At 42.6% G+C, this 12,781-nt stretch overlaps 1 protein-coding gene across 1 annotated transcript in view; it reads right to left on the bottom strand.

Annotated features, from left to right (window-relative positions):
* The window catches only part of cox16 (cytochrome c oxidase assembly factor COX16), a 121,628-nt gene that overhangs the window by 10,219 nt on the left and 98,628 nt on the right, over positions 1-12,781 (bottom strand). Inside the window, 1 exon segment of the mRNA XM_068038375.1 lies at positions 10,369-10,437. Within this exon segment, the coding sequence (XP_067894476.1) occupies positions 10,369-10,437 (69 nt within the window).

Genomic DNA, 12,781 nt, shown 5'->3' with positions numbered 1-12,781 from the left:
ATGGCTAGCATTTAAAGAATTAATACATAGTTTACAACAAATTTACATTCCTTACAGTCACAAAATCCCTGCAGGAAATGTGATCCAACCATGGCTAACAAGAGAAGTTAAAGATGGTATTAGATCAAAAGGAAGAGGCTTATAAAAGTTGCCAAAAAAGTAGTAAGCCTGAGGATTGGGAGCATTTTAGAATTCAGCAAAGGAGGACCAAGAAACTGATAGAAAAAATAGAATATGAACGTAAACTAACAAGAAACATAAAAATGGACTGTAAACGCTTCTATAGGTATGTAATAAGGAAAAGATTAGCAAAGACAAATATGGGCCCATAGAGGCAGAGACAGGGGAATTTATAATGGGGAATAAGGAAATGGCAGAGAAACTAAACAAATACTGTGTGTCTTCATAGAGGAAGATACAAAAAACCTCCCAGAAATACTAGAGAACCAAGAGACTAGCGAGAATGAGAAATTGCAAGAAATTAGTATTAGTAAAAAAAAAGGACAGGAGGAATTAATGAGACTTAAAGTTGATAAACCCCTGGACCTGATGATCTACATCCCAGAGTGTTGACAGAAGCGGCTGTAGAGATAGTGGATGCGTTGATGATCATCTTCCAAAATTCTATACATTCTGGAGCGGTTTCTGAAGATTGGGAGGTAGTAAATGTAACCCCACTATTTAAGAAAGGCAGGAGGGAGAAACCAGGGAACTACAGCCCTGTTAACCTGACATTAATAGTAGGAAAATGCTCGAATCTATCATAAACGATGTGACACTTAGCAAATAATGGTAGGATTGGGTAAATCAACATGGATTTATGAAAGGGAAATCATGTTTGACAAACCTGTTGGGAGTTTTTTGAGGATGTGACCAGCAGAATAGATATAGGGGAACCAGTGGATCTGGATTTTGATTTTCACAAGGCTTTCGATAAGGTCCCACACAAGAAGTTAGTAAGCAAAATTAGAGCGGGTGGAATTGGGGGCAATATACTGGTATGGATTGAGAATTGGTTAATTGACAGAAAACAGAGAGAGCACACTTTGCACAGGTCTCGAAATGCAGGACAACGTCGCCGTGAGTGGGACCAACCACACTTACCACACAGCTTGGTGGCTTTTTTCAACCTGGTTATCATGCCAATTCTGTTGGCTGCACATACGCTTGCAGTTGCTGTTGCCCGCACCTATGCTTGCAGTTCCTGTTGCCTAGCTACGATGGCTTCATACTTCCTGCCATCTTCGAGCAGCACATCAATGCTGTGATCTTTCTTTGTTCCAAGAGGTCTTTCTGAAATGCTTCAGTGGGTGTTGATACAATCACCAGCTCCATTAGTCACTCTGACATCGGTTTCTGAGAAATCGCATTTGTTGTCCTTACTATGGCATCTACTAACGAATTGGTCTATTGATTCCTGTGGCTATTGCCTGTACTGCAAGGATCAGTGCTTGGGTGCCGGCTATTCACATTCTATATCAAATATTTGGATGTGGGGACCAAATGTAATATTTCCAAGTTTGTTGAAGACGCAAAAACTAGGTGGGAAAGCGAGTTGGGATGAGGATGCAAAGAGGCTTCAAGGGGATTTAGACAGGCAAAGTGAGTGGGCAAGAACATGGCAGATGGAATATGTGATGTGAAGTTATTCACTTCGATAGAATAACAGAAATGCAGATTATTTCTTAAATGAAGTACGGTAGAACTAAGGAAGTACGGTAGAACTAAGGAAGTACGGTAGAACTAAGGAAGTACGGTAGAACTAAGGAAGTACGGTAGAACTAAGGAAGTACGGTAGAACTAAGGAAGTACGGTAGAACTAAGGAAGTACGGTAGAACTAAGGAAGTACGGTAGAACTAAGGAAGTACGGTAGAACTAAGGAAGTACGGTAGAACTAAGGAAGTACGGTAGAACTAAGGAAGTACGGCATTGGTCTCCTTACTGAAGGATGTAAATGCGCTGGAGGCAGTACAGAGAAGGTTTACGAGAATAATACCTGGAATGGGCGGGCTGTCTTACGAGGTAAAATTGGACAAGGTAGGCTTGTATCCGCTGGAATTTAGAAGAGTAATAGACGACTTGATTGAAAGATACAAGATCCTGAGGAGTCTTGACAGGGTTGATGTGGAAAGGAGGTTTCCCTTGTGGGGGAATCTAGAACTTGGGGTCACTATTTAAAAATAAGGGGTCGCCCATCGAAGACAGAGATGAGGAGAAATTTTTTTCTCAGAGTGTCGTGAGTCTTTGGAATTCTCTTCCTCAAAAGGCAGTGGAAGCAGAGTCTTTAAATATTTTTAAGGCAGAGGTAAATAGATTCTTGATAAGCAAGGGGGTGGAAGGTTATCGGAGTTGGGTGGAAATGTGGAGTAATCAGTTCAGTCATGAAGTTATTGAACGGCGGAGCAGGCTCGAGGAGCCGAGTGGCCTACTCCTGCTCCTAATTCTTATGCTCGTATGATCACAAGTTATGTTGAACTACGGAAGTAATGTTGAACTTATATAAGATGTTAGTTTGGCCTCTGCTAGAGTATTGCGTCCAGTTCTGGGCGCCACACTTTAAAAAAGATGCGAGGACATTGGCGAGAGTACAGAAAAGATTCACGAGAATAGTTCCAGGGATGAAGAACTTCAGTTATGAAGATAGATTGGCAAAGTTAGGACTGTTTTTCTTGAAGAGAAGGCTGAGAGGTGATTTGATAGAGTATTCAAAATCATTTACGAGGAATAAGGGATTTCTGTTTTGAAACTGTTTGTGAACACTAAACTACCATAATAATTAAAAATTATTTTCCAAATTTACAACTAAACTTCAAAATTGTCTGTTCTAATTGAAAATAGCGACATCTGAAGCTGTTCACTTGCTCCATTTGCATGTCCCTCACCAGATTTAAAAATATTTTACCAAGTTGTATTTACTTCATCACTGAATTCCACATGAAGGCGGCCATTCTCAGGCTTGTACACAAGGTACATTGAGCATTCCGTGGGAGTGATTTTAACATGACACATACAACTGAATGTCGATGGGTGAAGTTTGTCCGTCCGTTGTTACAGCTGTTATGCCCAAACCATTTTGAGGCCCAGACTTTATTTACATGTTGCCAGCAAGCTGCAGGCACCCAACTGACACTCCGAGGCACTTTGCCAGTTGGGGAGAGCCAAAAATTGGCATAATTCTACGCAGAACCAGCTGACAGTCAGAACTGGGGCAATCCTGGGGGCTGAGGTAGGGGGCTGTTGGCCTTAGAAAGGCAGGGCCATAGAAAAAAAGTGGGGGAGCGGCACTAATCAATCGCCCTTTTAAAGATCTGACAGACGCGATGGCCGACTGGTCTTTCACTGATCGCTGTTTAAGCCACAATGTTAGTAAAATAGGCAGGGGGTGCATGGCACACACCCCACCCATTAGTATCTCAAAATTGCCCTATATATCTTATAGGAACCAGATTTGTATATTAGAAGTAACCTTCCACCACCTCTTGCGTGCTCACCTCAGGAGCCTACCCAAAGATGACAGTGGTTGAAGCAGCAGTATAAATGAGGCAGTAAATGATCCAACCAACATTTTCGGGCTTCTGTTGCCCTTTTTACAGCAGGCAGTGGCACTTAAATACAACTCTAACAGTAAACAGGTAAAATGTTTGCAGTTATTCTAGGGCCAGTTGGATGTTGTGATTGGAGGGAATCGTAGGATTCTGACAGGATGAGTTCAGATGAGCCAAACAGCTTCCTTTTCTGCACCTAGGTTTGTGAGGTATGTTTGGGCGGCACAGTGGCACAGTGGTTAGCACCGCAGCCTCACATCTCCAGCCACCCGGGTTCGATTCTGTGTACTGCTTGTGTGGAGTTTGCAAGTTCTCCCTGTGACAGTGTGGGTTTTCGCCAGGTGCTCCGGTTTCCTCCCACAACCAAAGACTTGCAGGTTGATTGGTAAATTGGCCATTATAAATTGCCCCTAGTATAGGTAGGTGGTAGGGGAATTAAGTGAAGGTGGGGATGTGAGAGGGTAATGGGATTAATGTAGGATTAGTATAAATGGGTGGTTGATGGTCGGCACAGACTCGAAGGGCCTGTTTCAGTGCTGTATCTCTTAATAAAAAAATTAATGAAGGGTCTAGACAGAGTAGATAGAGAGAAACTGTTCCCACTCGTGAAAGGATCAAGAACGAGAGGGCACAGATTTAAAGTAATGGGTAAGACAAGCAAAAGCAACATGAGGAAAAACTTTTTCACACAGCGAGTGGTTAAGGTCTGGAATGTGCTGCCTGAGAGTGTGGTGGAGGCAGGTTCAATTAAAGCATTCAAAAGGGAATAAGACTATTATATGAAAAGGAAGAATGTGCAGGGTTACAGGATTAAGGTGAGGAAATGGCATTAAGTGAATTGATTTTTTGGAGAGCTGGTGCAGACACGATGGGCCTCCTTCTGTAATTCTGAGAGAGAGATTGGGAACTGCTGATGTCCAAAGGGACCTGGGTGTCCTTGTTCATAACTCACTGGAAGTCAACATGCAGGTGCAACAAGCAATTAGGAAGGCAAATTGGGACAGAGACTGAGAACTCTCAGGTTGAATCCCCTACAGTGAAACTAACAAACACAGAAGTGTTAGAAAATTTAGATATAGTTCTACACCATCTTTTTGAACAGCATAACAGGGACATAGCTGAGCTAAGAGAGTTTAAAGTCGTATGTGCAGATAAGCCAGGTCGAGCTCCTCTGACTATTCATGGGGTTAATGTAGAAACAGCAACACCCATGAAACAGAACCCTTATCGACTCAATCTTCACATTGGCTCAGGTCAGAGAGGAGGTTCAATCTATGCTAAAGAACAATATAATTGTACCTAGTCAAAGTAACTGGAGTTCACCAGTGGTGCTAGTACCAAATCCAGATAGTTCCAAAAGATTTTGTATTGATTATCAGAAAGTCAATGCAGTAACTAAAACAGACTCTTATTCGATCTCACTACTTGAGGATTATATTGACAGAATGGGGAATTCAGTCTTTATTAGCAAAATTGACTTGCTGAAAGGATATTGCCAAGTCCCCTTGACTGACCAAGCTGAAAGAAATTTCAGCTTTCGTGATCCCAGATTAAAGGCCTGATCGGGTCTACAAAAAAAAAAACCCGACCCGAGCCCAACAGAACCACATCCGACTCAAGCCCGACCCGGCCAGAGTCCTTCCATTTTTCCCGCGCCTGACCCGACCATCAGTTAACTTACCTTCCGTTTTTCACTTTGTTGCTGATCTGCACAAGCTTAAAATAGCAAAACCACCTTTCGAGTCCAAAAATTAAATTAACATTGGATCCACTTACCTGTGATAGAGCGTGTCCGACCCAAGCCAACCCGAGCCCGAATGCCGGACCCAGAAGTGCAACCCGACCTGACCCAAACCCGACAGACGTCGTCCGGCCCTGTCAGGTTCGGGTCGGGTAGTAGGTCTTTACCCCAAATGGCCTATTTCAGTGTAAGGACATGCCGTTTGGCATGAAAAATGCACAGGCCACATTTCAAAGGTTGACGAACCAGGTGATTGCTGGATTAAGCAATTGCATTGTGTACCTTGATGATCTGCTGGTATCCAGTGACAACTGGAAAGACCATGTTAAACACCTAATGGCTCTGTTCGATAGGTTAAAGAGAGTCAACGTGGTAGTAAACAGTGTAGAGCGAGTTTGCTCGGGTCACCTATTTAGGACATGTAGAGGGTCTAGTGTTGCCTAGGGAAGCTAAAGTTCAGGCAATAATAAATTTTCTAGTCTCCAGTCAAAGATTCTTGGATTCCTAGGTATGTGTGGGTTTTACCAGAAGCTCGTTCCTAAATTCAGTACAGTAGCAACTCCACTATTTTACTTTTTAAAAAAAAAGGACGTGAAGATCCAGTGGACAGAACCCTGTCAAATGGTGCTTGAAAGGTTAAAGGCCAAATTAGTAAATTTTGACAAGCCCTTTAAGGTGCCAGTGATGTACGAGTAGGAGCAGTATTACTCAAGGATGATGATACTGGTACCGAATAACCAGTCAGTTATTTCTCTAGAAAACTCAGTCAGTACCAGAAGTAATCCACTGTTGAGAAGGAGGCTTTATATCTTGTAGAGGCTCTTCAACATTTTGAAGTATACTTCAATAATGGCCAAGGAAAACAACAGTTTACACTGATCATAATCCATTAAGTTTTCTAGAAAAGTTCAAAACCAAGAATACCAGACTATTTCAGTGGAGTCTAATGTTACAACCATTTGCCCTAAAGATTATACATGTTGCAGGAAAGAGCAATGTAATTGCCAATGTTCTATCCAGAATTTAAAGATGGAGTATAATGGAGGAAAACAACTCAATTATAAAATATTACCTGTGTAAAATGCAAACTGTTAATAATGGAAATGTGTACAAGGTTGTGTGTGATTATGTTGTAAGAAACATTACTAAGGTAATTACTTTTTTGGGGGAACGGGGCGGGGTGGGGGGTGGGTAGGTGTTATGAACGCAGGACTTCATAATACTTTTTTTTTTAAATTGTGTTCTTTCAAAAGGTTAAGATGGAGTCCAGAAGGTCGGGTGAAGGACAACACAGAAATTTTTGTTACCAAAACAATAGAGAACACAGATCAAAGACTTCTTTTGGAAAAAACAGAAACTGTAGGTGTATAACATGCAAAGAACAACGCGTTTCATCCTCCCAGACTTTTGGCTCGTAAACAAGGAGTCAGTGATTCTGAAGATGCAAATGTACCAAACCACTGTTAACACCTCGGAACAACAGAAGGCCCAGGTGACTCTGTGAAACTAGATTTCTGGATTTTACGTATCGGATCAGGACGATAACCGGTTGACTTGAGTCCAGATAAATTTAACAAACTTTCTGAAGGCAGACAGGCTGTAAAGAAGGGAATCCAGTGGTTGCAGCCTCGGAGCAGGCTGTAAGAAAGACAACTAGTTGCAGCAGCCTTGAGAGCGACAGAGAGGGAACACATGCTGTCGGAAGCCTGATACAGTGAAAGGCTGCGAAGATCTGAACCCGTTTTGAAAGATGAAGTTTGAGGAAAAGGAAATGACCACAGGATCATCAGGAATTACCTTATTCATGGATGTCCAGGTCGGAAGTGCTCGGAGAAATGAGTGAAGAGGACATTAATTTTGAGAAGGTCTGGGTGGTCCAACCCACTGCAACAGGGTGGAGTTTGGAACTTTTAACCGCAAAGATTTTGTCATCAAAAAGGACTGTGTAATGTATAAGTGTGGTGTGAGGTTTTCAAGTATTTTTAGTATGTAAAGAAAAAAAAACCTTTGTAATTTGGAGTATCAGCTACTTACCAAGTACTATTTCGTTAATGGGAATTTCTTTTAGTTTAGTTGTTATAATAAAAGTCTTAAAATGTGAAATCTTACCATGTAATTCTTTAAATTGGTCTGGGGGTTCATATCTCATTTTTAACTATATATAAATGACTTTAATCTTGGAGTAGAATTTCAAAATTTCCTGTTGATTTCAAGTTTGTCAAACAGTGAGAATGATATGAATCGACTGCAACAGGACACAGATTGGCTAGCAGAATGGGCAGTCAAGTAGCAGATGGAATTTAATACAGAGAACTGTGAGGTGATGCATTTTGGCAGACAGGATAGGAAGAGGCAATATAGACATAATGGTGAAGTTCTAAAGAGTGTGCAGGAACAGAGGGACTTAGGGATGCATGCGCATCAATCTTTGAAGGCAGCAAAACATATTGAGAGAGTGGTTCACAAAGCATATGGGATCTTGGGCTTCATAAATAGAGGCATTGAGTACAAAAGCAGGGAAGTTATGTTGAACCTATATAAAACTCTGGTTAGGCCCTAACTAGAGTACTGCATCCAGTTCTGGTCACCACACTTTAGGAAGGATGTGAGGGTCCTTAAGAGGGTGCAGAGGAGATTTACCAGAATGGTTCTAGGGATGGGGGATTTTAGTTACAAGGATAGGTTGGAAAAGCTGGGGTCGCTCTCCTTGGAGCAAAGGAGATTGAGGGGAGATTTGATAGAGATGTACAAGATTATGACAGGCTTAGATAAGGTAGACAAGGATGAACTGTTCCCATTAATTGATAGTACAAGGACTAGGGGATGCAGATTGAAGCATCTGGTCTAGCGATACAGAGGGGGATGCGAGGAAGAGCTTTTTTTGATGCAACGAGTGATAATGACCTGGAACTCGCTGACCACGAGGGTGGTGGAAGCAGAAACAACGATCTCAGAAGGAAATTGGAGGGGCACGAAGGAAATAAACTTGCAAAGAAGCGGGGATCAAGTGGGACTGACTGGATTGCTCTGCGGAGAGCCAGCATGGACTCAATGCGCTGAATGGCCTCCTTCTGTGCTGTAAATGATAATGCCAAACTTTGCGTTAGCCTTTATTGCAAGAGGATGAGAGTAAAGGAGTAAAGAAATTTTGCTGCAATTGTATAGACCCTCAGTGAGACCGCACCTGGAGTACTGTGTACAGTTTTGGTCTCCTTACCGAAGGAAGGATAGACTTGCCACAGACAGAGTGCAACAAAGGTTCACCAGAGTGAATCCCGCGATGGTGGGATTGACCTATGAGGAGAGATTGAGGAAACTGGACCTGTATTCTCTCGACTTTAGATGAGAAGTGATCGCATTGAAGCATACAAAATTCTTACAGGGCTCGACAAGGTTGATACTGGAAGGATGTTTCCCCTGACTGGGGGGTCTAGAACCAGGGGATACAGTCTCTGTATAAGAGAACTGAGATGAGGAGAAATTTCTTCACTCAGAGGGTGGTGAATCTTTGGAATTCTCTACCCCAGAGGGCTGTGGAGGCTCAGTCATTGAGTATATTCAAGACAGAGATCAATAGATTTCAGGGTATTAGAGATATCAAGGGATATGGGGATGGTGCAGGAAAATGGCATTGAGGTCGATGATCTAGCTGAATGGCGGAGCAGGTTCAAGCGGCCGAATGGCCTATTTTTGTTCCTATTTCCCATGCTCCTATGTTTCCCTCAAGTGCTTATCTAGCTTCTCAAGTTGCTACTATTCATTTGTAAACCTTGATATTTTACAAGTAGGTTATGGGAGACATCATCGCAGAGCCCAGTAGTATTCTTTCAACATTTGTTCACAGATGTGTATGGTCAACAAGAGTGTCTGGATAATGATCAGGAGTGGAAATCCTTGCTGATTTTTTTACTCACCAACACAATGGCACTAAGGCTCTTTGTAAGATACATTGGTTAGAACTTGCTGGCAAAATAATGGTCAGTTTAATGTGCACACCGTTAATAGCGTATAAGTGAACCAGCAATTGGTGGCGAAGAAATACCTTGAGAGTTGCAAAGTGCCACAAATTACTGAACGAGTTGCACCACTTCAAAAGCTTTGCAAAAATGGCAATTCGCCCTTAATCTCCCCGGGAGTTTCAAGAAGTTGCGAACTTGCATGCTAATTACAAATTAAACTTGCCGAAGAAAGTTGGGGCTGGTACTTAAAAGGCAGGGATCCTGTTAATTGAGTGATTTATGTTCAACCTCTCTGGCCCAGAAAGGGAACAACTGAATCGGTGGCATCTCACTCCTGCAGGTAGTAAATTGTTCCTAGAGGTTTTAAAATTGAATTAATAAAACTTTTACTTCTTCGGTCATTTTCTCTCTCAATTTTTTTTTTCTTTTACTTCTCTTTCTGTATCTTATTTGACTCTAATTTACCCCACCTCCTTCTTTCTCAATCTTTAAATCCCATTGGTTAAGATGATTCACTGTTGGACCTTACTCACCATATTATCAGCTCACACTTTCAGCAATTTGTGGCCCAAGATTTTTGAGTTGAAAGGGGAGGGAAGGAGTCTAATTAACACAGCAAGCTACAAGATGCCCCGCTCCAGCAAATTCTTGAACAGTTAACACAGCACAGACCTAGAAACTTCCTAATCCATATGGTTCATCTACCCACTGGATAACTTGAGAACATGTACTTAAGAAGAAACTTTGATTATCTTATGGAACAGCAAACCAATCTTGCAGGGAAAAGCCAGCTAAGTGAAATTAGACAAAAGAGAAGCAAAGGTGCCTGGTAGAGCATTTAGACTGCTGGCAAGGGGACAGACATATTAAAATGGAGGACCACAGTAAACAACTAAAGTGCTTTGCCAGCAGAACATTGTTAGGGGGTGAGCAAGCAACAATGAGGCACCACAGGGGGTGGAGGAAGGTCTGAGATACCATCAAATAATGAGATCTAATGAAGACGGTGCATTGCAATGCACCCATATATTTTGAACCAAAAAAACTGAAGAATAAAACACATAAAAAGAAAACATAAATCACAGAGATCAGCTTTCAGGGCTGCACAATTTTATACTCTACCTGATACTCTGATTCCATTGTAATCTTATTTTTATTCTTGCTTAATTGAGATTCAAGAGCTGGATCAATCTGAAAAGAGGGGGGAGAAAAATAAATAATTTCAATTAAAATTACAATCTCAAAAGGAAGCTAAAAAAAACTGCAAACATAATCTGTTGAAACTTAATCAGGTTACAATAGTTATTCTGGTCAAATTCAGTACCAACTAAACTTTCATGGCATATCTATGCAATGAAATAGAACTTGCAGCATTTTAGTCCTTATATTAACATTTAAAAACAGGAATGCTTCAGTTGGCCTTCTCAATAGCAGGCATCAACAAGCTACTTGACCACAAAGGGCATCCCAGTCAAACCTAAGCCATTCAGCTCCTAATATCCACACGAGCACTTTCTAACAAAAGGTTCCTGAATAGCAATATGAAGTAGGAACTCATGAGTTTGGTTCTTCTTTAATGCAAGGATGTGCAGTTAATTGTAGCGTTGCAAAACTAGCCTTGACTGGGATTAATCAGTGTGGACCAGGTTCTTCCGGTCTAGCATTACACCAAGCATTACCCTTTATCTAGTAGGGCACTGGAGGGGACGGCCTATGTTACCTCTACAAGAGTTCTTATGATTGTATTCCAATAGCTTTTACAGCCAGTGCTTTGCAGCTTCTTTGTATTTGACTTTAGCTCTTAGTGCAAAGTTCCTTGCAATTGCTGATTTTATGATCTTTGAAAGATATGACATGTAATGGATTTATGCAATTATTTACATTTTGTCTAAAGTGCTAGAATAGAATGGTGATTTGGGAATTTTGATGATACAATGGATTAGAACACAGTCCATTCACACTGGAGACCCAGGCCTGGATTTTATCAGTACCACAGCGTTCTGCCTCCACTGATTTTCCTATATCCCACACGATTTTATATGTAAATGAACTGTGCGGCAACGGGCAGAGGAGACATGTGTGATTATGCAGAGCGAACGGCCTTTCATTGGTGGAAGCCGCCGTCACTGGGCCAGGCACCAGCATCACCACAGGTATAAAGCATTCTGTGCTTGCAGCCTCAAGAATCAACAGCCTTCCTGTCATGTAAGTCTCTGCATAGGAACCTAAAGTAAAGCTTGCACTTAATTAAAAATGCTTTTGCCTCCCTTAATTTTTTTATAATCCAGCACCAACTTCACATCATTTATTTTTCTCTGCAGCAACAGCAAAAACAATGTCAGGCAGCAGGCAGTGCCCTGCCCCACAGTTCAGTGATGCCTCCCTGCAGGTTCTCCTCCAGGTCATCAGGGAAGGGGCGGGGGTGCAGATGGAGTCCGAAGGGCCTCCCGTCCGACCAAGGTTGCCTGGATGGAGGTAGCAGAGGAGGTCTCGAACCGTGGGGTGACACGGCGAACCCAGATGCAGCGTTGCAAGCTTATCAATGACTTGCTCAGATCAGCAAGGGTAAGTGGTCTTGGCAAGGCTGTTCCATTGTTTTACTCCCTGGCTTTGTCTCTATAAGACAGAGAGCAGACAAGGCATGCAGTGGAATATGTGAGCAGCCTTGGTGCCATACACATACTGACTGGCATTGTCGATGTGCTTAGATGTGTTGTGTGAAAGCCACTCCTGAATCAGTGATGTTGATGCATGGTTACAAAGGTTGTGATTGATATTTTGACTGCATTGTCTCCTGCAGTAAAAACACACCCACAACGAATGGACAAAAATAGGTGGAGGCCTGACACCAGCTGAAGAGGAAGCTGCAGAAATTGAGAGGAGGAGGAAGAAGGCAGGGCAATCACAGATGGCGAGGCAGGATCCTCAAGGTGCAAGGATGAAGTGCCATCTTTAGTATTACAACTGTATGTGCACACCAAAGGAAAGTGTGAACTCATGTTCAGCTGATGCTTAATGTGCCTGTGTCTCCACTGTACGTGCCTGCAATTGAGTCTCTGAATGCCACGAGGCCCAAGACTTCTCCTCTGGAAAGGAAGAAGAAGCCAATGCCCCAGAGGGTGCACAGTCACCTGCCTCTTCTTCCACCTCCGCCAGTGCAGATACATCCACACAGTCCAGGGGGGGTTTAAGATTAGAATCTGGGTCACAATCTGGTGTGTATGACACAGACACTTCCTAACAGCTGAGGGAGCATGTGCCAGCCGGGTCCCCTGGTAATCAGAGGACTGCTGGAGACCAGGCCCCTGCTCAGCCCCATACTCATGATGATCCTCTGTTTGTTGCTACGAGAAGTCTGCTGGATGTGCAGCAAAGCCATATGGAACATATGTCAGAGATGCCCAAAGTCATGGGTGACTTTGCACGTACCATGGAGGAGTCCATGCAAGCCATGGTGCCTGCCATGTCCCAAACATATGAGCATATGACTTCCTCTGGTAAGAGTTTGGCGATCCCCATGGAGAGTCCGGTTGAG

The sequence above is a fragment of the Heterodontus francisci genome, chromosome 9, assembly GCF_036365525.1.
Source record: "Heterodontus francisci isolate sHetFra1 chromosome 9, sHetFra1.hap1, whole genome shotgun sequence".
Taxonomy (NCBI): Eukaryota; Metazoa; Chordata; class Chondrichthyes; order Heterodontiformes; family Heterodontidae; genus Heterodontus; species Heterodontus francisci.
The sequence above is the reverse complement of the archived record's forward strand: the minus strand, read 5'-3'. Positions and strand labels throughout refer to the sequence as shown.